The sequence below is a fragment of the Leucopleurus acutus genome, assembly GCF_964270905.1.
Source record: "Leucopleurus acutus genome assembly, chromosome: 10".
NCBI classification, from domain to species: Eukaryota; Metazoa; Chordata; class Mammalia; order Artiodactyla; family Delphinidae; genus Leucopleurus; species Leucopleurus acutus.
Window position 1 is genome coordinate 48,890,097 of NC_139153.1, and position 26,279 is coordinate 48,916,375.

General features: G+C 43.6%; 1 protein-coding gene across 2 annotated transcripts in view; it reads right to left on the reverse strand.

The window, feature by feature from the left end:
* ITGA9 (integrin subunit alpha 9) overlaps positions 1 to 26,279 on the reverse strand; it is a 353,501-nt gene that overhangs the window by 36,916 nt on the left and 290,306 nt on the right. For both annotated transcript variants that reach the window (XM_082848454.1, XM_082848455.1), the window contains exon 24: positions 1,542 to 1,667. In XM_082848454.1, the coding sequence (XP_082704580.1) occupies positions 1,542 to 1,667 (126 nt within the window). The remainder of the gene's footprint in view (positions 1 to 1,541; positions 1,668 to 26,279) is intronic.

A 26,279-nucleotide genomic window follows, 5' to 3' on the forward strand; every position in this document is an offset into this window, starting at 1 on the left:
GCCCAATTTTTAGGTTGGGCAAATTAAAGGGCTCCAAAGTCACATGACTCAAGAAACCACAGGAGTAAAGAAAAACACGTTTAACCAAGAAAACGCACGAATTACAGCTAGAAACCTAAATTCCAAATTTAAGTTACAAAGGAGGAATTCTTTTGTATTGTAGGATCCAAAATGTGCAAACATACCTTCACGATGTTTCACATGTGGGGTAAAAATTTCAGCTAGATACAGAGTTGCATCCGTCAAACAACTAGATATCAGTATATCTAACAATTCTAAGGGCTTCAAAAAAAATAGCTGATCGGGCTTCCCTAGTGGCGCAGTGGTTGAGAGTCCACCTGCCGATGCAGGGGACACGGGTTCGTGCCCCGGTCCGGGAAGATCCCACATGCTGCGGAGCGGCTGGGCCCGTGAGCCATGGCCGCTGAGCCTGCACGTCCGGAGCCTGTGCTCCGCAACGGGAGAGGCCACAGCAGTGAGAGGCCCGCGTACCGCAAAAAAACAGTCCTACTACTTCCACTGGAAAAAAAATTGAGGAAGGAAATGTCAGCGAGATGTGCCGTAGCCGAAATAAGGAGCTGAAGAGATGTAACCAAAGACATGGAGACAGGAGGTTGTGGAAAAGCATCTGATTCCATCTTTAACACCTTCACTTTTAAAAAAGTTGAGGTATAACTTACATACACTAAAGAGAATAAATCTTAAAGATCCATCTTGATATATTTTTACATACGTTTATAACAGATCAAGATATAGAACATTTCTTGCACTTAAGCAGGTTCCCTCATGCCCATGACTGTCAATATTCCTCCAAAATTAACTGCTACCCTGACCTCCATTGTCATGGATAACTTTGCTATTTCTGAACTTCATGTAAGTCAAATATTACAACATGTGTCCTTTTGTCTCTGGCTCCTTTCACTTAATATTATATCTGTGAGATTTACTTATGTTGTTGGTGTTGCAGTTTTTATTGCTCATAATACACCAGTGTATGGGTACACTGCAATTGTTTATACATTCTCCTGGTGATGGACATTTGGATTGTTCCCAGTTTCTGGCTATTATAAGATTGCTGTGAACATTCTTGTCCATGTCTTTGGGGGATACAAGTACCCATTTCTCTTGGGGATATACCTGGGAGTGGAACCTAGGGTAGTGGACCTAGTGGGTCATAGGGTACAGATATGTTTAGTTTTAGTATATACTGCCCAATAGTGGTATACAAAGTGGTTGTATGAGAACCATCACTCTTGATTAGACTCATACTAGTGGGAGAAATGTTTAACTTTGTGCTTGGTGGGTTGCAAAGGTTTTCCCTTTGCCAGCCAATGGAATTAGAAATGTAAATTTAACACTTCGATAGAAACCTCAGGCTGAAAAATAGGAGTTGACTACAGTCCTTGTGACTTCCTAAGCCAATTGATTAAAACCAGATTTGGGAAATAATAAATGCCAAATAGAAGACTGGCTTCTCATCTCAGACTTGCCTTCCTAATGAGGACCACCCATGTTAACCCAAGCAGTAAGCAAATTCTTACCAAGACTTTTCTTCCCGACTTTGTGAAAAAAGCAAATATTGTATGGAAGATATTTTCTGGTTCTTGAGGGATGATACAGGGGGTTGGGTTTTTCTGGAAAGAACAGTTTCCCTTCTCCTGGCCCACCTGAAAATGAAAAGAAACCTGTCAGAGTGGTCCATCCCAAGAAAGGATCATGAGCCTGGAATCCCTTATTGTAGAGGAGGTTGCAGTAGAGCCCAAAGTCAACTGTTCCCCCTGGTCCATTCTCCAGGGGACAATAATGGCTGAAAAGCTGAAAGGCAGAAGTAGTAGCATCAACAAGGCCAAATAATAAAAAACGTGGATGCTAAGTTGTTAAATAATTGAGATGGCACACAACATGCAAGTGAGTTGTGACCAAGGAAGAGTGGACAAAATAAACTTTAAAAACATCCTTACATCAACTCTCTGAAATGAGCATTCATGTTCTTTGTCTGGAGAAAGAAAATGAGGCTCAGGTTAAATTACTTGCTAACAATCACACAGACCAGAACTCAGGTTTTAAACCGAGATCTTCTGAGTTCCAGCCTTTAGGCATGGCCCACTGTCAGAGGTTTTCAAACTGTGTTCCACGGAACCTCTAGGTGCTGTGGAACCCCTCAGTGGATTCCCTAGAGAGGAGAAGGGGCACCAAGCAGGACTGCTCCGGGCTCCCATCTCTGTTCCAACTAGAGCATCAACCACACATAATGTCATTTAAAACCAGGATTCCGCTACCAAAAAAAAAATAATAATTTGGCATCCACTGCATTGAGCCATACAGGAGCTTATATGCCCTGGGAACCCTTGCTGAGTTACCTGATTTTGCTTCTGACAGCTTTTGAAAGTCCAGTGGAAAAACAATGCTGAGCAACAGCAACATTAAAAAAAGATCAAAACAACAGTACATAGTCTTCCATGTTGGTTTCTTTAAGAACAATACTATTTTTGATGCCTAAACTGGGGAAATGTTGAAAAAAACAAAGCCTTCTTTATATATCATCATATCACACTGTGTGTAGTTGAAGCTTTGACATGACTTAAGGTCAAGTTGCAAAATTAATCGTTAGTAATTCATAATTTAGGATTGTGTTTACAATCTGATTTCTAACCAGAATCATCTACTTAAACTACACTCTCCTATCTTTAATGCCTTTGAGTAAAATATAGTGTGTTTACACTGATTCAAGAATGTTTCAGCTTCTCATTCATGGTAGGGAGCAAGGTCTAGTTTAAAGTTTTTACATGGAAACTTCTAACTTAAGCTAACAATGCTAATCTTTGAACAATGAACTTTAAAACAAGATCTCCAAATTTAATCTCTATTTTATCTTTGGTCTGAACACATATGCCAGGATTTACTATATATGCCTGAAGATAAATAAGATGAAGGTTTATTTCCTCAAATTAACTCTTAGAAAATAGAGTGTTGCCTTTAAAAGTCTCTCATAGTTTGGGGACTTACTGTTCTTTAAAATGCACTGCATTTTGTTTGTTTGTTTTTGGCTGCGCCTCTCAGCTTGTGGGGACCAGGGATTGAACCCGGGGCCACGGCAGTGAAAGCGCCAAGTCCTAACCACTGGACCACCAGGGAACTCAAGGGACTTACTGTTCTTTAAAACAGTAAGTAATGTGGTACTCTCTCAATTGCTTTATTCGAACCACAAAATCTGGGAGGACACACCAGTCTGAAATGGTCTCAATCAGTGTTGGTTTTGGATGCTTTTCGAGGTCACTAGAAGAATTAATGGGAAGGAGGCAATGAGATTTAACATAGATGTGGTGATTATTCCTGGAGTGCAACTGTAAGTTGTGATAAATATTTTAAAGCTCATTTTTGGAAAGCAAAACATTGGCTGATTATGTCGTGAGAATCAAGAACAATCACTTCTAAGACAGATGAGAAAAACAACTGCTGTAATGTTATGCAAATGGATATTTGTGTCTTACAGTAAAATTTCCGCATCAAACATGGATTCAAAATGTTCCGCATTTCAAATAAATTAGATGAATTGAAGATGATATGCTTTGGAATACTGTCAACTAAAAAAGTGGCTTTAATAATGCTATCCATTGATCTCAAAAGATGCACATCTGCATAAAATCATTTTGTGAAATGTGTGAATAAAAACAGTAATATAAATTAATGTAGTATTCTTGTATAATTTTAAGTGTGCGACTACATGATTAGGTTAAGTATTACAAGTAGGTATTTACTTTTCTAACTTTTTTTAAAATTGAGGTTAAAATTTACATTCCCTAAAAATGCCCAGATCTTAAGGGTATAATCTGATGAATTTTGACAAATGAAATCACCCACATAACCACCACCCCAGTGAAGGGACAGAGCACGTCCATCCCTCCAGAAAGTTTCCCCTGGCCCTTTTCCAGTCAATTCCCATCCCCAGCCCAAAAGCAATCACAGCTCTGATTCCTGTCAAGTTGGCCAAAAATCTGTTAAATTTACCTCTTTAGCAAAGTGGTGGATTGTGTTCTTTGGGGGTTGCCCTCTATTTGGGCATATATGGCACCTCACAGATAGAAAACATTTTGTTCACTGAACATTTGAGAACTTGAATGTGTGTGCTCATGTTAATTCCAATCATATTTCACTCAGAAGCATGTGGGTCTCCACTTTTCCTGTTTGTCTTCTGGAGTGGACATTTGCTGAAAAGCCGCTGGAGAAACAGTCCTTCTGCAGCCCTGTGGGATTCATGTTCTTCTGTGGAGATGCCCAGGCCTGGACCCCCAAACACATTTGGTCTGGGTTGAGAGAGATGGAACTCTGAGTCTTGCAGGATGCATCCGTTCCTAATTAAAATCAGGGATGGGGCAGAGCTCCTCCTGGCTCTGCAGTGGGCGATTTGGGTTTCCAAGCAGGGAGGGGAAGTGTAGGAGCAGAGTCCCAACCCAGCCAGGTTCACTGTCATGCCCACAGGACACCAGCACCTTGGGGGAGGGTGCTGGGAACCACAGGGTGAGGTGGGAGGGGCAACCGGTGCCAACACGTGGGGCACAGACACAGCTTGGAGCTCCATCTTCCTCTTTTCCCCTAGTGTCTTAGGGGCCTGTGAACAGAGTGATGACAGGGACGTGATGTGATCTGATGTGACATCTGATCTGCCTCAGGGGAATCTGGAGGAGGGAAGTGGAGGCTGAGTCTGTGGTGAATGAAAGTCTCAGCCAGTCGTGCTCCTGACTGTGGTTACATGGGAATCACTTCAATCAGAGAAAACAACGTTTTTCCGGGAGGTTCAGGGTGGTCCTCTCTCAAAGGAGGCCGAAGGTTGCTCCGTGCTGCGTGGGTCTGGTTCAGACCAGCTAATCTGGTTGCAGACGCTCCCTCAGCTAAAATGAGCAACTTGGTCCCTGACCAGGGTCATGAGGGCAAGGGATTGTTCTGTGTGCATGGATAGAACGTGTGTGATGGACACAACGGTACCCGACTCTTGTGCAGCCCTTACTGCGCACCCCTGTGAGGCGAGTGCTATTACTGTCAGCATTTTACAGATGGGGAAGCTGAGAGGCAGGGGGGCCAGGTCTCCCAGGGGGCAGGCAGCAGAGTTGGGCTGCAGCGCAGGTCATCCAGCTCCAGAAACCTGTTTGCAACCACTTCCCTGCCTCTTAGGTCCAGAGGCTGAGGATGGGGCTGGGGTAGGAGTCATGGAGGGGTGGGGGGTGGAGGTGGAGGTGGAGGGAAACCATCCCTTCCTGTTCTTACCCCAGTCAAAGGGAAGGAACCATGAGCCTACAAGCCCAGGAATCCCAAAGTCCTCCACCCTGACCCACTTCTGCTCCATGGGAGATAAAGTGCCTGCTGGCTGGGAGGCCAGGCCACTCCATGCTGTCTCAGGCTGGAAGGGAAACAGAGCATCCTGGAATGTTGTTTCTGGAAGGCAGCTCCAAGATCACACGGTCCCATGGCCTCGGCTGACAGTAAGGAACCAGAGGCCCTGAGTTCCGTGACTCGTCCAAGGTCACATGATTGGTTGGTGGCAGCAAGCGGCACCCAGTGAAGGAATCCTGGGGCACAGATGGCCTTGATGAACTTGACGGTCCTGGGCTCCTAACAGCTGATGCAGTTCAGGTCTCTGGGGCCTCAGTTTCCCCACTTGTGAAATTAGGATGGTGGCCTACGTGATCACTAAGGTTGTCCTCAGTTACTAATTATGCCCCTTGAGGATTCTCCTGCATTTTCATTAGAGCGGGGGGTCACCTAATCTCCCGCTACATAGATAAGCAATTACTGAGCACCTACCCCCCACAACTGGGTTCTAACCACCCTGTCTGGTGGTAAAATCATCAAGGAGATGCAAGGTTTTCTTCTTGCAGACAATCCAAGCACTATGGCACTCATATCCAACAGCTTCATTTCCGTGGCTGGCCAGGGACTCTGCGGCCACTGCCCCCTGCTCATCCCTGTCCACCCACTTCTCATCTATTTTCCAGACTCTCTGAGTCCAAATGCTTCCCATGACACGGCTGCTCATCTTCCAGGACCTCTGGGAGCTGGAATAGGCCGTATCTACTGGAATGTGAATAAAAGAACTTTACCAAACACACAAAAAAGGACAAGAGACAGGACACAGTGTTAAGGCTGAATTTGGCAAAGGCAGCTATTGAGGGTTTGCTGTTGCCATTTGGCCTCCGCCTCTCCCCTCATCCTGACCCCAAAGAAAACATTGTGCAAGTTGAAACCAAGAACTGGTGGTGATTTGGGAAATTGTGGGGAGCCCAAGAGAATGGGGACATCACTTGGTGGCAGAGTCCGGGTCAGCCTGGGTCAGAGGAACCTTCATAGTCAGAAGTCTTCAAGGGCCCAGGCCTATCCGAGGATGAAGTGTCCTCAGTGCACTCCAGGTAGCCTGGCAAAGCCTCATTCATGAAATACTGGGTTTAAAGTATGAACTGGGGCTGATTCATGGGTAAAATACTGAAAAAGGGAATTAACTCTCTGGGTCGAATTTATCATTACCTGCCACCAGGTGGAAAAGGACCTCTAGAGCTTTTCCTAAAGACTCTCTAGGGTGTGGTGGTCTGATAAAGGGGTTGTAAGAAACGGCATTTCCTGTGGCCTCTACTGAGGGGCCACATGTTGTGGCCACATGTTGTGGCCTCAAAAGAGGGGTCTGTACAAGGTACTTATTGCTGTCGGCTGACCTAGAGTGAGAGAGAGGACACAGGTCTCTCCCAGGTTCCCAGAACACAGCAGCCTTAATAGAGTCCCTGTCCCTGGGCCTGAGGGACAGGAAAGTCCTCCAATGTGTTTTCTAAGTCTCTTGCTCCAAGCACATCACCCTGGAAACCAATTCCAGCTGCTTAAGGCCCCATCTCTACGCAGATATAAATGGGAAAAATACTAGCTAACACTGGGTGCTATTCTAAGAGCTATGGGATACACTGAATCCTTATAACACCCACTCACAGAGGGTACTATTATCAGTAAGTGACATATAATTTATTATCTAAATGGGGATATTTTTGAGAATGAAGTCGGGGAGTCAACCAGACAGAATAGCAAGACAGAGACATAGATCAGGTATGAGCCAGGCACACTGGGACATCTGGTCTCCTGAAGTTTCACCCCCATTTTACAGATGAGAAAACCGAGGCCCAGAGAGGTTAAGGAACCTGTTATGTACCTGTCAGCTTTGACTGTGGAAGGAGTACCATCTCCAAAGTCTCCACCACGAAGCTCCCTGTCCAGCCCCACCTTCCTTGCACCCAGGATGCACAGCCTCTGTTCCATCATCTCATGGTTTATCCTTTCACAGCCCTCAGAGCAGGGCTCCTATTGTAGATTGTCAATCTACAAATTTCTCTCTCAGCCAACAAGTCAGTCTCTGTCATGAACTGCATCCCTGACTCAGAGGAGGTGGCATTGCAGGTGAATTCTGGAGGAAAAGAGAACCTCTAGAGAGTAAAGGGAGCAGGGGAAGGGAATTCCAGGCAGAGGAGAACAGCATGTGCAAAGGCATGGAGGTGCAAACAGTAGGCTTGAGTCTAGAGAGCCTGGGAGTTCAACGTGGTCAAGCATTGGATGAATGTTGGGGAGTAGTGGCCAGAAATGAGGCAGGTGAGGTGAGCCTGGACACAGAGGAGGGCCTTGTAGGCAAATCACAGAGGAAGGAAGTTATCCAGAAGGTGGATTAACATGTCTCAAAATTAAGGAACCACTTTTCCTTAATTATTGGTATTATTGGTATATTTTTGGTGTTATTGGTATATTTGGTATATTTATTATTTTTGGTATTACTGGTTTTTTTTTTTTTTTTGCGATACATGGGCCTCTCACTGTTGTGGCCTCTCCCGTTGCAGAGCACAGGCTCCGGACGCGCAGGCTCAGCGGCCATGGCTCACGGGCCCAGCCGCTCCGCAGCATGTGGGATCTTCCAGGACCGGGGCACGAATCCATGTCCCCTGCATCGGCAGGCGGACTCTCAACCACTGCGCCACCAGGGAAGCCATACTGGTATACTTTTAACAGGCTAAAGCATGGATGTCCCCTTTCTACCAGCATCAGCCTCATTCCTTAACCATATTCCAGCTGGCTGGGTTCTAGGGATGGGAAGGGTCACCAAAGTGTCCCTGGCTTGATGCTCCCTGGACATAGTACATAGGAAATAAAAGAGAAATGGAAGATTAAATTAACAGAGGAATAAACTCAGTGACAACAGTTCTACCCAGAAGCCAATCCTTGCGTCTCCACCAATGTGGGTCTTGGGTAAAGTCTGGTCTAGAAACTATGTTTGTTGGAATGACCTGGATTAAAGGGGGGCATAGGTTCATTTTTTAATAACATGTGTTTCATGTTAACTCACATTTATCTGTTAATCGTTGACTTTCTGTTCTCTGTTACATCCCTGGGCCACTTTTCCATATCATGTGACACCGATCACAGCTGATGGCAACTGGGTAAACATGACCCGTCCCCTGACGGGTCCACCTGCTCCTCTGAATTCACACGCCCCTTGAGCTTAAAAAAACCCAGAGAATGTTTTGAATGCCTACTTTGCTAATTCAATTACCTACTGCCTACTCTTGGAACCATGGTATCTGAAGATAATAAGTTCCCTTTCTGCCACGGGAGGCTGAACGTTGACCACAATGGCTTTGCCGATATTAATTTTAGGACTCCAATGTTTGAAATAAATATAGCCCTCATAAAAGGGTCAAGAAATGACACCAACTGGTTACTTAGGCCGATATAAGATGTTTACTACTAGAAAGAGAAATAAGAGCTACATATTTTCCATTCAGCAAAACGTAAACTGTGATAGTTTTTTTTACAGTCTTAAAGAACCCTTTTTATTATCTTTTATGTTAAATCATATTGCTATGATTTTCTTGATATTGCCGAAAGAACAGTGAAAGATGACAACATTTTAATAATAAATCCTAAGAAAAATACTTTTATGTATCACCGTTCATTTCAAGACTGTATAATGCAGACCCAGAATAACCTAGAAGGGTTGGGTGCTCAAAGTCTCCATTTATTCACTCTGATTTCTTCAACCGCAAAGACATTATAAAAACAGTGATAACCATCTTGGGTAGTTCCTTATAATGGATATGCCCAGCTCTATGTTACCTATGTATTTGAAAGGTTGAGAACACAATTTGTGTGTGTGCACATCATTTAAAGGTAGGAGTTGTCAAAGGCATCCTTTGGTAGACCTCTCTCAAGAGTTATGAATTCTTTTGCTTTGTGAAAAGGGTCCCCTTGCTTATCAGTTTGGCAAGTTCTGATTTTCTGATATTTACTTCTGTGTGTAGCTACAGACTTCAATGTGTTCCTACAAATAGACAAAAAGGAGAAGCATTTTGATGATCACAACAATACAAGGTAAGTTAATATGAGGTTCTAGCTTTGGACAGGCCCTCCTAGCCTCACTCCGCAAATAAAGAGCTGAATTCTGGTTTTGAACTTGTGGGACTCGAGGGACATTGTTCCAGCTAATGATTAAGAACTCTCCAGACAATAGGGGCTTCTTAGACAATGGGTGAATTTCCAGGATGTCCGGCCGCCTTCCGAGAAGGAGGGAGATAACAAAATGTAAAAAAGGTGTCTGTCAAAGACCAATCAGGCAGCTGGGGAGAAGGAGGGAGATAACAAAATGTAAAAAAGGTGTCTGTCAAAGACCAATCAGGCAGCTGGGGACAAGTTCCCTCTCTGGTCCGAGCCTAAGCCGGGACCAATCAGCAGGAAAACACAACCAAATCTATAATTTACATACGGGGAAGTGGGAACCTATAAAACTGACATATTCGCGCCCAAAAGGGGTTCCTTCTTCGATCTCCTACGTGAGGACCAAGGAACCCCGGTGCACCGGCCTTCAATAAACCTCTTGCGTTTTGCATCGGCTTCCGACTCTTGTTGTTTCCTGGGCGAGTCGAAACTCCTAGGAGACCGCGCAGGTCTAACAAACTGAAATGTGTAAATGAGAGCACAGAACAGCCGTCCATAAATAAGAGCCCGTTGACAAACCTGCAGAGTTGGAAATGGAGCAGAAGGAGCAAGAAATGTAACAATGACCTAGTGCCTTTTAATTTCTAGAAAGGGAAAGACAGCAACTCAAAAAAGCCTGAAAAGACTATAACTTCAACTCCAGATGTCCTTTCTCTTTCTAGCTGAAAAGTTATCTTCTAAATGAAAGACTTGCCTCCCCAACCCCCTTCCCCATCCCTTAAGGCCATCAACACTGGGAAAAATTGCATTTGATCTGAAAGGTCAGTGTGTTACTGAGACCAAAACTGAAACAGGAAATAAAGGGGCAAAGCCTCAAAACCAACATTCCAGAGGAAAGAGAGAGCACGATCCATCGTACAATTTTGTCCTCTGTATGAATATGCTATTATTTCATAAAAGATATAACTTCTTATCATAAAAGGCAATGATTTTTTCCCACCAGCTCTAGGGTTTGGCTAAAATAATGGTGTTCCTCCCCATCCCCCACACCCTTTTCCTCTGGGTGTCACAGGCCAACATGCTGAAAAGTCAAGAGTGCAGGCCACCACCAGGCTGCCCTGTAAAACAGCGTTCATTTACATTTTATCAAAGAAAGCCAAGTCTCCCCCACCCCACCCTGGCCCCGCCCCACGAGGCCCATTTCAAAGCACGGGGATGGCCTTTTACTGGAGTTTAAGTGATACAGATGGGATGTAGTTTCAGAGAAGCAGTGACACCAAAGAATTTCCAGATGTGGTCAGATTCTCTTTAGCAAAAAAGAGAGACATAAGAATGTTATCTGAGTACTTGATGTGCATGCCAAAAATACTTTCCTTCCACAGATAATGAAACCTTTTGGAAGCAGAATGGTTTGTTGATTTGAATAATAAATGAGTCAGTAGCCCTGATATGGGACATAACACAGTCCCCGGAATTGTACTGACTTATTTAAGCTCCGGTTCTAACTCTTGGACCCATCTTATAGTGAAGAGTGAAGCTCATACCCATCTTATGTTAAAGGATAAAGCAACACACCTATGGAATCACTGAGTTATCTCCGCATTTATTAGATGCATCACTTTATTATTCCTCTTTTACCAAAAGGTAAATAACAGTCATTTTCTGGATGCTATGTTTCAGGTATAAGCATCTGTCTAACCTCTTACACTGGTTTTCTGAGGGGATACGCATCAGAGCAGTGAAAAGAGAATCCTAGATGTCACTCACTGAATCTAAAGGTTTATTAAGACTTCGTGAGAGTCCTGAAACATGCTTTCGGTCATATGTTTAGGAGAAGTTAAGTGGAGTTAGCACCCTGACAGCTGGGGAGATAATGACTTCTCAGTATCTAACAAGGCTGAGAAAGTTCCTTTTGGTCAGAAGAGGCTTGGTGGGTCTATCAGAAAGGAGTTTTCCTGTTTTCTTGCTTCTGATACACACACAATTAGTCCTCGGCAGGTTCAATGAGAACCATGTGTTTCTGGGCAATGGCTGATGTGTTCTGTTTATCCTCAGTGAGATTTCCTGTTATCAACTTTGCTAACAACCCATCACCCCTGCAGTGACAGGGCTATGTTGCTCTTAAGGAATGAAAAAAGGAAGAAGGAAAGTAAACTGCATAACCACCAACTTCTAAGGCCCATTTGTGTTGGGAGACCAGAGAACACAGGCGCCTCAGCATCATCACGCGCATGCTGCCACAAAGCGTTAATGCTTCTAGATGTCACAGCAGCCCTGCGCACGAGCCCCGCAACCCTGATAGGTGGAGCCCTCAGCCAGTGGGGAGCTGGTCTTACTGCCTTGATTCATTCGCTCTGTCCACAAGGGCTAAAGGGCAGTCTCTGAACCACACTGTGCACGCGCAGCCCAGGCTGGAGCTCATCGCCACCTTCCAGAGGGTGCAGCTCAGGTGTAAGCTTGCCCAGAAACACACACGCTTTCTCCCTCCAGCCAAACTAAAAAATTGACCCAAGAGCCCAGGAACGTAACTCTTGCTCCAGAATTCCATCAGCCATCTCCCCTAAGTGTTTGGCTTCTGTTGAGAAAAAAAAATTACAGCCAACCTAATTCTGACCCATTTCAGGACCTGATTATTCAACTCACATTCAGACATGTGCAGAAAGAAGGAAAAATTAAAAAAATGGTTTGAGGTCATCACTGAAATCAGCAGACTTGTGTGTGTGTGTGTGTGTGAGAGAGAGAGAGAGAGAGGGGGGGGGGAGAGAGAGAGAGAGAGAGAGAGAGAGAGAGAGAGAGAGAACGTCTTCATAATATCTCTGATCAAAATTTGTGGAGTTTAAGTTTGCTCTTCAAAGCCTTCATTTCTAATAAGTGATTCAGCCCCTTATTTCAAAGTTTTACATTTTTACTTTTTCCCACATTGAAATTAAAGCAACCTCTGTTGTGGGTGAAGGGAAATTGTCAAAACATCTCTACTCAGGGATTGAAATTCAGGGCACATTTTCCGAGTTCCTGGAACGTATGAGGTGCTTATTAGATGTGCAGCAGGGTGTGTAGGTGTCTAAGGACACACACCCTATCCTAACGCCCAGAGAAATATTTGTGATGGTGATACTGACAGAGTGGGAGTAGCCAATGCTTTCATTTATTTGAGCACATACTGCATATAGTGCATATGTGCATAGAGTCCGGGCACCAAACACTAGGGATGCACAGAAAACAAGGCAGCTGTGACCTTTACTTCCATGGTGTTTTTAGTCTTCTGGAAGGAGACAGACAATTAAAAACAGTAATTTCAGATAGTGGTGAGTGCTATGAAGAAAACAGCACACAGGGTAATGGGACAGAAAGTTGATAGGAGGTTTGCAACTTTAGCTAAGGTGGTCAGGGTAGACCTTCCTGGAAAGGTGAACTTTGGGCTCAGATCTGCATTATGAGAAGGAACCAGCCATGCAAATATTTGGGGGAAGAGTGTTCTCAGCAGAGGCAGGTGCAAAGGCCCTGAGGCAGGACGATCTGGGAAGGCATCTGGGAGGGCTTGAGGGAAGAAAGGATGTGTGAATTGGGTCTGGAGGAATGAGTGGGCTTTCCACAGCCAGAGGGAAGGGAAGGGAGAAGCATTAGTAAGGTCAGGAGGCCCAGGGAAGTGCATGGTGGGTGGGTCAGCAGCCTTCGTGGTCCAGAGTGGCTGGAAGACAGGGTCAGGGGTGAGGTTAGGGGCAGAGGAGGTTGCAGAACATGGCCTGGAAAGGTGGGAGGATCATGCAGAGTTTTGGACCTCATGGTTTTGGCCACTAAGATCTCCTTGTTGATCTTTTTACAGAGAACCTCAGGGTGTCTCTGAGAGCTACACTGGGGAATTATTAGGAGTAGAAAGCACATTTTCAAATGGTAAATCAGGTCCTCCCTGCCAGAGTAATAACTGTTTGTGATGAGGAGAGCTTGGATAAAAAGGCATAGTACTTGGGGCTCAGTTTTGTTTTGTTTAAGTAAATTTGTTTTGTTTTATTTTTGGCTGTGTTGGGTCTTTGTTGCTACGTGTGGGCTTTCTCTAGTTGCGGTGAGTGGGGGCTACTCTTCGTTGCGGCGCGCAGGCTTCTCATTGCCATGGCTTCTCTTGTTGCGGAGTATGGGCTCTAGGCACGCAGGCTTCAGTAGTTGTGGCTCGTGGGCTCTAGAGTGCAGGCTCAGTAGTTGTGGTGCCCAGGCTTAGTTGCTCCGTGGCATGTGGGATCTTCCCGGGCCAGGGCTCGAACCCGTGTCCCCTGCATTGGCAGGCGGATTCTTAACCACTATGCCACCAGGGAGGGGCTCAGTTTTGAATTTTTATTTATTTAGATACTAAGAGAACAAAGAGAATGGCTTAGGATGGGAAAAAGAGAACTAAAGGAACTGTGATATTTTGGGGAAGAGAAGTGGGAACAATGACTAAGTAACAGCTCAACTTCTCCACAGAGGGAGCTAGGCAACTGTTTTCCATTTTAACTCAGAAAAGGTCGGGAAATTAGAGCATGATGAACTGAAGATAGTCATAAAAAATGGGATTCAAGGCATATCAGAATGGCTTAACCTGGAGAACCTGCTGGAAGCACGGTTCTGTTGTACTGGGGAGATGTCTCACGGCAGAGGGTTGGATCCCATAGAACCCCACCCCCACCCCATCCACCCCAGCGCTGGAAATCCATCTGCCCCTATTGGAGAAGGGTTTCTTCCCCTCCCCCCTTACCTTCTCATCACATAAGCTGTATTATTAACAGTTAACTTTACATGACACCATTTAAGTTACAGGATATCAGGGAAAAGAATGAATATCACCCAAACACTTGGCATCTTAAGGAGGGTTTCTAAGCCTTGAATTCTTGTTTGCAGGAACCTCCCAACCAGGATGAGTGGTGATTTGGTTTAGGGTGAGCCCTCGAATTTCTACAGAAAAAACAGAATGAAGGAGAGGAAGAAATTTCTACAGAAAAAACTGAGAGTGAAGGGGCTTGTGTCTCAGAAGACAAACTTACAGTTACCAAAGGGGAAAGGGGGGTAGGGGGAAGAATAAATTAGGAGGCTGGGATTAACATACATACACTACTATGTATAAAATAGATAACTAACAAGGACCTACTGTATAGCACAGGGAAGTCTGCACAATATTCTGTGATAATCTATAAGGGAAAAGAATCTGAAAAAGAACATACATACATATATATATATATATATATATATATATATATATGTATATATATATGAAACTGAATCCTTGTGCCGAACACCAGAAACTTACATGATATTATAAATCAACTACACTTCAATTAAAAAAAAAAAAAAAAAGCATGTGTTCACCAAGAGGGAAAGTAGTAGACACTGGAAAAAAAAAAAGTGAGTTTGCTTTGGGTTATTTGCTGGGTTGCTTTAAAGTGTCAGGCTTGGCTTATGTACAGGTTATGTCTTGGCCTCCAGCAAGCCTGCTGCAGGGAGATTTCTTGTTGCAACCACCCTCCAAACATAACTAAGTCATAAAACCCAGGACCTTCCTCATGCAAAATGTGCCTTAACAGCCAGCCAGCTTCAAAAATCAGTGTTACTGTCAACTGCTGTGGCCACCGAGATAAATGACTCACTCTGGGAAGAGAGCTCCCCCAGAGTGAGTGCTGACGAGTACACACAAAGAGACTCCTGGTTTCCAGTTTGGACTCGGACACCACCACGCAGGGGCAGCATGCGGGGTTGGAATTGCAAAGGAGAGAAACCAAGTAGCGCCAAAACCAAGGAAAGAGAATTATCAGAAAACACAGACTTGGCAAGGCCTCATGAACAAAGAAGATTACCTTACAAACTCCTGCGACAACTTGGGTCCTCCCCCACCCCAACCCTGAATGAAGGTCTCAGAAAGACCTGCTCTGACATCTCTATTTAAAATCGGAAACTTCCCCACTCTCACCCCCTTGCCTCCTTTATTTTTCTCCAAAGCATTTCGTGTTATGTAATGTACTATACATTTTACTTATTTATTACTTGCCTCTACCAGAATGTAAGCTACGCGAGGGCTGGAAATTATTATTTTTTGTCTGTTTTGTTCCCCATAGTAACCTAGTGCTTGCCATAGGGTGCATGCAAAGCATTTGCTGAATAAATGAAGGTGTGGATTAAACCACCCCCCCACCCCCCAACAGCCTTTCGTGGCAAGGACTGTCGTCACCATTTTATAGATGAGGAAAGGGAAGCTCGGAGAGAATTAAGTAACATGCTTTAGACCACAGCTTAATGTGCAAAGGAATCACTGGGGATCTTGTTAAAACACAGATTCTAATTCACCAAGTCTGGGTGGCACCTGAGATTCTACCTTTCTCCATTTCTCACTTCCAGGTGATGCTATGGCGGCTGGACAGCTACAAGTCCAGACAAAACGGTGTTATGAGGCCTTGCAGGGGCTGTACAGTTTAGTGGTCAAGAGCAGACATCAACCTAGCTATTTACTGACCCTGTGACCTTGGCCATCCCTTTTGTCTTTGCCTCTGTTTCCTCATCAAACTATCATGAATATTAAAAGAATTTGTCCAGGTAAAGTATTTAGTACAGTTCCTCATCTATAGTAAATTCTTAATAAAAATTTATTATCATTATTATTGTTGTTATTAATATTATTACTACTACTTTTTTAGCCTAAACCTAACAGCTCCTTCTCAGAATACTAATGGAGTATTATTATTTTCTACTTCACCAACATAGGAAAAGCCTACATTTAAGCTGAGAACAATGACCACTCACATCTACTATCAAAAAGTTAGAAACTTCTACTATATATACTATGTGAGAATTCTGAGGCAGGATCTGAAAAGTGGAATTGTTGGTATTCGTATTTTAAATTCTGATAGTTACTGTCAAATTGCCCTTCACACCAACAGTATTTGGGAGTGCCCATTTGCCCTCATCTTAACCAACAATGGATATTAAGAATCTTTTAAATTTTTGCCAGTTTAATGGGGGGAAAGACCTCATTTTCATTTGAGTTTGCATTGCTCTGATTACTGGTGAGGCTAATGTTTATTTGCCATTAAATTTTTTTATATGTTTATTTGTCATTAAAATTTCTTCTGTGAATTTCCCGTTCCTATCCCTTCACCCATTTTTATAATTTTTGGCATTTTCCTTATTGATTTGTAGAAGTTATTTATATATTATTTGTCTGTGAACTATGTTGCCAGTATATTCTCCCAAATATCTTTTAGTTTTGTTTATGATGTATTTTGATCACACAAGATTTTGGTAATTGTACAGATTTAAATTTGTCAGCCTTCTCTTATGGGTTCTAGAATTTATGACTTGCTTATGAAGAAGAGCTTTCCCATCTAAAGATTATGAAAATATTCAGCACTTTCTACTAATACTTCTTCTTCTTCTTTACATATAATTTTTTCATCCATCTATTTTTTTCTAAGTGAGGTACAGGTTTTCCGTAATTTCTTCCCAAATGGATAGACAATTTTCTTCATTTATTGTGAAGGAGTTTATACACCTCGATTGTTTGGGGTGATTATTTCATCAGATATTTCTTCTGCTCCCTCCTCTGTATCCTCTCCTCTGGAACTCTAAATATGTGTATTTTGTTATGCTTTATGGTGTCCCCAGGTCTCTGAGGTTTTACTTGTTTTTCTTTACAGTTGACCCTTCTTACCCACAGGTTCTGCATCTGTGGATCCAATCAACCACAGATCGAAAATATTTGGGAAAAAAAATTCCAGAAAATTCCAAAAAGCAAAGCTTGAATTTGTTGCCTTCCAGCAACTATTTATGTAGCATTTACATTGTATTTACAACTATTTATTACATAGCATTTACTTTGTATTAGTTATTATAAATAACCTAGAGATTATTTAAAGAATATGGTAGGAAGTGTGTAGGTTATAGGCAAATACTATGCCATTTTATATAAGGGACTTGAGCATCCACAGAGTTTGGTATCCATAGGGCAGTCCTGGAATCAATCCTCCACAGATACTGAGGGATGGCTGTATTCTCTTTTCCTTCAGTTCTTTTTTGGTTTTGCTTGTTTGTTTACTGACTTGCCAGGACTATTCTGTGGAGCCTGTTTCTCATGAAGTGTGTAGCCTCTAATGTCTCTGCTCAGTAATTTTTTCTACACTTGTTTTTATTTTTAAACCTGGTTTCCTAGAGGTTGTCCTGGATCAGTATAGCTTAATGATCAATGTTTGGTCAGAGGCTGCACAGAAATACCTTGATCCAGTAAGGCTTCCACCCTTAGCCGACAGACCTGTGTGTGGCTTGGGGAATGCATTCAAAGGTCAGGCAGTTTATAAGTGTGCCCAAGCTTTTACTTGTGGCATTCACAAAGCCTCATATTGAGTCAATTGATTCTCTTGGATTTTCTAGGGAGATAATAACGTTGTTTGCAATAGGGATACTTTGGTTTCTTTCTTGACAATAAAGGTTATTCATTTCTTTTTATTCCTATAACATCCAACACTGCTAAACTGGAGAGACAAAAGCAGGAACTCATGCCTCCACTCCATAGGTGGGACAGCTCCTAATGTTCCAGCATCAGGTTGGAGTTTTCTATAGGTTCTGATAGGGGACCTTTGTCAAGCTGAGGAAGTTCCCTTCCATGCCTTCCTTACTAGAAGTTTAAAAAAAAAAAAAAAGTGGATGTTAAATTTAATTTTTGACTTTTTTAGAAGCCCTCATCAAGACAACCATCTGGTTATATCATCTTTCATCCCTTAACTATTAATAGAATGAATAATGTTAATTTCTTTATGGAGAATCAACCTAGCATTCCTGGATTACATCCTTCTTTACTCAGGATAGATTCTTCTAAAAGGAATTGATTTGCAAACATTTATTTAGAATTTTTGTATCTGTTTTCAAAGTGAGTTGGCTTGCAGTTTCCTTTCTTGTGTTGGTGCCCATTCTCCATTTCTAGTTTTGGAATCATGGTTATGTTAGTATTCTAGAACGAGCTGTTCCATCTTTTTCTACTCTCTCGAACAGCTTATATAACAAAGAAACTATCTGTTCCTTGAAAGCTTGGTAGAGCTTACCTAAATAGCTACCTGGGTCTTGTGCTTTTTCAAGGCACAAGTCTTTGACTACACTTCATTTTTCTTTAATTATATAAGTTTCAGGTGTACAGCATTATAATCTGATGTCTGTATACTACTCATATTTTTTCCTGAGGTAATTGGTCTAGTTGGATTTTTTACCTCATAACACTTCTTTTAGGCTTTTTATATTTGTGGGCATTATATTGTGAAAATAATATCTTATAATTTAAAAATCTTCTCCATGTGAGTGTAGTTCTTTGATCATTTCTAGGGTTGTTTTTTGGCATTACCACTCTTTTTCATTTCCTGATCAAATTTGCTGTAGGTTCATCTATTTTACTGGACAAAAAAAAGCCCCCGTTTTTAGTTTTATTGATGTAGGATACTTTTGATCTTTTTCCATTTCACGACTTTTGCTTTATCTTCAATGATATCTTCACTTTACTTTCTATAGTTGAATTTATTTTGTTGTCATTTTACTAGCTCTTGCTGTCAATTTAGGTCACTTATTTTCAGTATTTCCTGTTTTCTGTATATGAGTAGTGACATTTTCTTCTGTGTGGGTTTTGTCTACAACCATTAGTTTTGATATGAACAAGCTTTCACTGTCTTTCATTTCTAATTTGTTTATCCCTTCCTCTTTGATTTCTTTTTTATCTAAAAAGTAAATTAAGATGGTGTTTAAAAATTCCCAAGTAGTTCTGTTTTTGGTTGGTTGTTTGGCTAAACTTTTGTTGTCAACTTCCAAGTTTATTGCATTGTGGTCTGAGAATGTGGCTTGTATTACTTTTACTTTTGAAATTCTATTGGGATTTGCTTTTGTGGTGCAATACGTGGGTAATTTGTGAATGTTCACATATGTTTGAAAAGAATGTGCATTCCCTTATTTACATACTAGGAACTCTACTAATTGCTCCATATACATTAACTTCTTCCATCCTCACCATGTGAAGTAGATAGTCCATTTCACAGAGGAGGAAAATAAGCTTGGAGAATTTAGGTGACTTCTTCAAGGTTACCAAAAGCTGGTAAGCAGGCAAATACTAATGAAACCCAGACATTCTGACTCATTTTGGTTTTTCTCTCTCTAAGAGATCACAATTGTTAGCTGCATTATTCAAATACTCATGATTTTTGAGGAAAGAGTATTAAATTTTCCTGCAGTAACTGTGAATGTGTAAATTTCTCCTTGTTTTTCTGTCAGGTATTACTTTATATGTTTTTTATAGCTATGTGATTGGTTATGTAAAAATTCATTTATATTACAAATAATCATTGGATTGTATCTTTTTTTTTTTTTTTTTTTTTGCGGTACACGAGCCTCTCACTGTTGTGGCCTCTCCCGTTGCGGAGCACAGGCTCCGGACACTCAGGCTCAGTGGCCATGGCTCACGGGCCCAGCCACTCCGTGGCATGTGGGATCTTCCTGGACCGGGGCACGAATCCGTGTCCCCTGCATCGGCAGGCGGACTCTCAACCACTGCACCACCAGGGAAGCCCTGGATTGTATCTTTAATCATTCTGGAATACATTTTTTGGGCCCTGTTTAACAATTTTTTGCTTCAATTCTATTTTGTTTGTTATTAATATTCTTATGCCTGTTTTCTTTTTGTTAGCATTTGCCTTATTTTTTTTTTGAATGCCTTACACTATGGGTCATTTTTAAAGGTGTGTCTCTTACAAGTAACTTATGCCTGGGTCAAAAAAAAACCACATCTGAAAGTCTGTCTTTCACTAAGGCATTTAATTCATTCTCAGTTATTCTGATTTTTGATATATTTGGATTTATTCTTGTCATCTCATATATATATACATGTAAAAATTTTGTTTCTCCTTCACCTGCTTCTTCATGAGTTCTTTCTTTTTAAGTGCTTCTTATTCTTTAGTGGTTTGGATGTCCTACATTGCTTTTATTCTTCTAAGTTGCCATTAAAATTTTTGCATGTTTAAACTTTATTTTTATCAAAGCCTTGAGTTAATTGGTACACAAACTTTTCCCCCAAACAAGACAAGAATCTTGGCTTGCTTTCACTTCCATCTTGCCAGCCTCCTAACTCTTATATTGAGAGCATTTGGATCTTCATTCCAGATTGTTAAAAGTTTAACTGGCCTTTTTTGGGTCTTTTTGTACTACATTCTTGAGAAATCCCTCAAGTTTCCAGTCCACTACTTTATTCTTTTATATCCATTCTACTACACAGCTAATATACTAAGGTTTTTATTCGAATGATCAAAATTTTAAATTTACAAAACTCTTGTTTATTCTATTTCATGGGACTACTGTCTTTTTGCATCTCTCTGAAGACATCAGTCTTGTTCATTCTAAAATCTTCTTCTGTTTGCCTCGTTAATATACCCTCTGGTGTTAGTTATTCTTTTGATAGCAGTTGGTGCCTCACTGTCCTGGGGTAGATGCTAAGTGGGTGATTCTTGGTGGTCTGCTCATCTTCTGTCTGTTCTGTTGACTGAGTCTGCCTCTGGTGACTGGGGAGTGGGCAGTGCGCCCAGGAGGGGTGTGCACAGTAGTACAGGGGGAAGTAGATCTGACTACAAACCCAGCTCTATTACTTACTAGCTGTGTGATGTTGGGCAAGTCTTTGAGTTCTGGTTCCTTAACTTGGGATAATGACCTTACCTTATGGAGCTGCTGTGTGGATTAAATTTAACAGCACATAAAAAAAGCCACTAAAGCCTCAGGACAGCACTAAGTGGTATTCATTTTTTGTCAGTTATTCAGGAGAAATTTTTTCACTCTTTAGCCTTTGATCAAATGTGATCAATTTGATGGTCCCAACACCGCTTTCATTAAGCAGATCTGTCTTCCCCAGATCATCCTTGGGGAAAATAATTCAGTCCTCCATTTCTAAGTTTAAGCTACTGTGTGGTCACTGATATATCAGGTGCATCTTTTCTTCATAGGGATATGGAGATCCTCATCACAAATTAATTAAGGTTCCAGTATCAACTGACTCATTTTGGCAGAAATTAGATCATGGGCATCCCTGTCTGGTGCACATGCACTGGCGGGGGGGAGGGGGGAGGTTATAATTTACTAAGATATAAGTCTTGCCACCAACTTGGATATTCTAATGAATACTGGTATTGATATTATATTGATATCAATATCCTAATGGTACCCTATGGCAAAGTTATTGATGTGTCTCCTTGGAATATTATCCTTCATTCCCACCCAATTTTACTTCCTGGAAATCATGTCAGTTCTTTAGAATCACTGCCCAATAGGAGGGACAGAACAAACCAGAGAGGTAAGCCTTTTCAGATAGTTTTGCAGAAGGAAGAAAGAAGGGTATGGTATTCATTTCATGTTTCTTCTAGATTACTTTTAGAGTTTTTTCAAAGACCCAGGACTTTCACCTGGAATAAAGTTCCAGCCCTTCGCTCTCTGTAAGTCATTTATGACTTTTTTCTTCCTGCATATTATTAGAAGCCAAACCCCTAAGACTCCTTCTCCAGTGTCAGAAAGTTGCTCACAGACAGGTTTTCAGTGTCAACACCTGAAGCTTGAGCCCTGAGACGACCTCGCATCCTTTCCCCTGAACCTTCATCCCCTGTGAGTAAATTTAAGTTTGGAGCAGGATCCCACCCAAGTTCAAAAGGTCTTGCCTTCATGAGCCATAAAGCTTGACACATGTGCTACCTTGGCCCTCTCTTAGGCCTGCCTGTGCTCAGGGTCTCTGCTAAAAGGCCCATCTCTGCAGCAGGCCCACAACAAAGTGAGGTCGTTACATTTTCCAGGCAGGTTCCTATCAAGCTGTGTGAGAGAAGCTGTATCCTCAATCCAAACAGGAACCTTCTCTCAGAAGCAAGTGCCTATGGCTTGTCTCACACGGGTAGTCAGGCCCACAGAAGCCACTCTCCCCTGCAGCAGCCTGATCATTTGCCGGCAACGTCTACGACGTGTGCTTAGCCTTGGGGAGCAGGGCGCCTGGCCTTCCCTAATCCTAAGTCAAGAGAAATGAAGGTGCGGGTCCATGAGCAAACACAGATGATACACCTCAGAAGGAATGATGCACCCCAGAACCTCATCAACTGTCACGGGAAATGACAGTGGTTTAGCACTCCCTGTCACACTGCCAAGAAATCCATTTGCTGTACGCCCTGCAGAAGGCGCAGAGAACAGTCACCTTTGCCTGTATGTATAAGAGGTGGGCAGAGAGAATGGAGAACCAGGTAGGGCCTCCACTGTACTCCTACACATGCTGACCACTCCCTCTGTCTGGAATGATCTCATCACGTGTTCTCCTGGTGAACATCTACACATCCCCTAAGCCCTGACTCCAAAAGCCTGCTTTGTGAAGCATTTGCTGTCCCCTCCCCAGGGTGGGGTCCATACCTCTGTACATCCCTGGGTCTGGGTGTGCCTCCATGACTGCATTTGGTACATGGCACTGCAATTACATTTCACAGATCTGCCTCCTGCTAGACTGAATTTCTGCCAGTGTTGCATCATTTATTCCTCTTAGTAGAGCCTGGAACGTCATTGGTGCTTTCTCTGCCAGTGTCTGCAGAATAAATCAAGGATGATCTAGCACTTGTGATGATTTTTATTTATTTATCTTTATCACTTCAACTATCAACATGCACTGTACCTCTTGCGGAAATGTCTACTCTGCTATAACTTTTAGTTATTCATCTTTATTTTATTTATTTATTTATTTTTCGGCCACACTGCGCGGCATGTGGGATCTTAGTTCCCCAACTAGGGATCGAACTCGGGCCCCCTGCAGTGGAAGTGCGGAGTTTTAACCACTGGCCCGCCAGGGAAGTCCCTGTGATGATTCTTATTTTAGATGGGCCGGAGAAGTCTGTCATTCTTCCCCTCTCTCACTCTCTCTGTTATTTTCATGGTCCTCCCCACTAGGCCTCCTGATGGTCTCTAGGGTCGTGGTGGCCTGCCCATGCTTTGGCTGTGCTGTGGGGAGTCGAGCGTCCCCACAGGACTCGGCACAACCCCAGTGGGTGGCAGGCAATGGAAACTGCAGGTCGTTCCTCAGGCCACCACCAAGGCTGTTTCTAAATAAAACACAAGCAGGGTGGTGGGGCTCGGAACACTTGCTCTAAGGGAAGGAGATCAGGAACCTCAGCTGGGTGGACATAGAAAGGAGTCTCACTGCACTAGGCTTCCTATACTAATCTCTCCCACGTAAGCAAAGACACTCTCCACTCACAGGCAGCTTGACCTCAAAAAACACTTCGGGAAAACAAAAGACTCTCTGGTGAAACGTAGAGGCAGGCCTGTCCTGTCCAGGGACCCTGGCTGCAGCCCCTGATACTTCTGAATGAATTCTGAACCAACAGTTAGAAAACTGTGTTGCAGAGTCGGGGCCTTAGGTGGGGTGATAGCTCAGACCCGTGGGGTCAGCCAGTATGCCCACCCTCAGCAATCTATACAGATGATGGATACCACGGGCACTGTTGAAGGGAGAGAAACAATCTGAGGGTCCCGTGGTGTGTGGGGAGGGATGGCAGATACATCCTCTCTCAATGTCTGCTCTCTGCTCCTGGGCTTCAGCTGGCTGAGGAGGTAGCTGGCTCCTGGCTGCCCAGGGGCCTATCCAAGACTAGGGGATGGTGGTGGCTGAGGTATGGGGGGATGCCACCAGGCCTTAGGGGCCCCTCCTAGTGTAATACAAGGAAGGAGTACTGGTTTCTCCTAATAGGAGTGAGTCTGACTTGCACCAAACCACCTAAATACCCAGAACCAGAGCCCCACTCTATTCAAAGTCCCGAAAGGCCAGAGCGGAGGACGTCACGAGCTGTATGACCTGCCCCAGTAGGCATTCTCGGGCGCTGCTGAGCAAGGGGGGGGCTGAGGCTGGGAACCTGGCTGAGCTGCAGGACGCCCTTGCTCTCAGCCCTGTGGGCTTTAGGGTAGAGGGTGTGCTGCCCACCAGCCTCTGAAACAGTACCTGGGACTCTTGCCTCATCACTGCATCCATCAGGCACTGGCTTTTACATTTCTAGTCTCATCATCATTCTGGTCTCCAGTGATGACTGTCCATGAGAACACAGTGCTTCACTACTTGCTTAGTGAGAATTTGCCAGTGAGTTTGATTTTCCATACCGCACAAACGCCAAGGGCCTCAACACGGGCTGGAGTATCCAAGCAAAGGCTTGGCTGTCCTTGAGAATTCTGTTACATACTTTTGAAAATTCTCAGTACCGTATTGAAAATCCAAAGGGTCTGCTTCTGAGAACTCAGAGAACGGAATGCAGGCAGCTCACAGCACTTGGGTTTTCAAGAGTCCACTCAGCTGGATGATCAGCCAGGCAGTTCTGCATATCGTCAGAAAAACCATTTCTCATGCCTTCCCGCCAAGCCAGCTATTTATAAACACGTCCCAAAGTCCTTTCGAGTGGCTCCTGCTCGGTCGGATGATCAGTAAAGAGAAAAGGGGGTGGACTTCGTGCTGAGATACTTCCAGAATCTGAGTGACTTACATTTCCTGTTTTGTTCAATAAATAATTTTGTCCATGGGGGAGCATTTTTCTCTACACCATTACAGATGTTTATGTGAACGGCTCATAGAACATGCTCTGTGAGGAAAGCATCCCTAGCTGTGGGGACAAGGTGGAGTGGCTGGTGAGATGAACATTATGTAAGGAGGCAGACGGGAGCATGTGGGTGGCAGGAACCTCACGCTAAGCTCAAACCGTGGTAGCTGTAGGTGCAGAACACCAGGGGCTTTTCTACCGCTGTTTCAGCAGAGCGCCCAGGCACGGACACTTTGTGGAGCAGGAATGGAATACCGTGAGCAGTGGGGACGGCCAAGCAGGCAAGCCAGGAGGGGCACATATTCTGCGTTCAACATTTCCCATGGTCCAGGGTTTCAGCCCACGTGACCCAAGAAGATAGCAATGCAGGAGACCATCATCGCCATCACATGATGCTTTCTGAGCCTCCTGTGGGCTCAGATGTGTCACATGCCATGGGTCTTGCTGCCCTGATTTTCAAGCTATCCATGGAGAGGCTGTCCCTTTGTCTGGCTAGCTGTCCCTCACGTGCCCGTGCAAAAGGAACAAGTCAGTGGTGCCCTCAACGTGGACCACACTCCCTCTCCTTATGTAGTGACTCTCAACCATCAAGCACCCTCCCTCCCAGGAGGGGTCACCCTCACGCCCAGCCACTCCAGACTCTCAGGCACACTGAGGCGATTTATATCAGCATGAAACTTTTCCTGAATTCATGTAGAAAGAGTAAACGACTCTTTCGTTTTATACTGTGGGTTTTTTCTTTCAGTCCAATATCAAATATTGATTGAGCATATAATATATGCCAAGCATTGCATATAGGAGGCCCTGGAAATACAGTAGTGAGCAGACAGAAATCCCCATCCTTATACTGTATGGGGCCAGGAGGAGGCAGATAATCTGGTCAAATAGGGAAATGTCAGCTGGTGATGAGGGTGATGGTGAAACACAAGCAGGAAAAGGGGATGAGGGGTGCTGGGACAAAGGCTGTTCAGGGAGGGCCTCTCTGAGGAGGTGATATCTGAGTAAGCACCGGGAGGATGTGAGGGCGGAGGTCACGTGGCTCTCTGGGGGAGGGCGTGCTGGGTAGAGGGAAGATCCAGTGCAAAATTCAGGAGGTGGGAGAGTATCTGCCATGCTCTAGGGCCAGCAAGGAGGCAGGATGACTGCAGTAGAGAGAGTGGCGAAGAGGAGGAGGAGGAGGAGAGGTCAGAGAGGGGCAAGAGACAGGCTGTGAGGCTGGCTGAGGTGCTGGAAGAATCTGTGGGGTAAGTGAGCCACTGG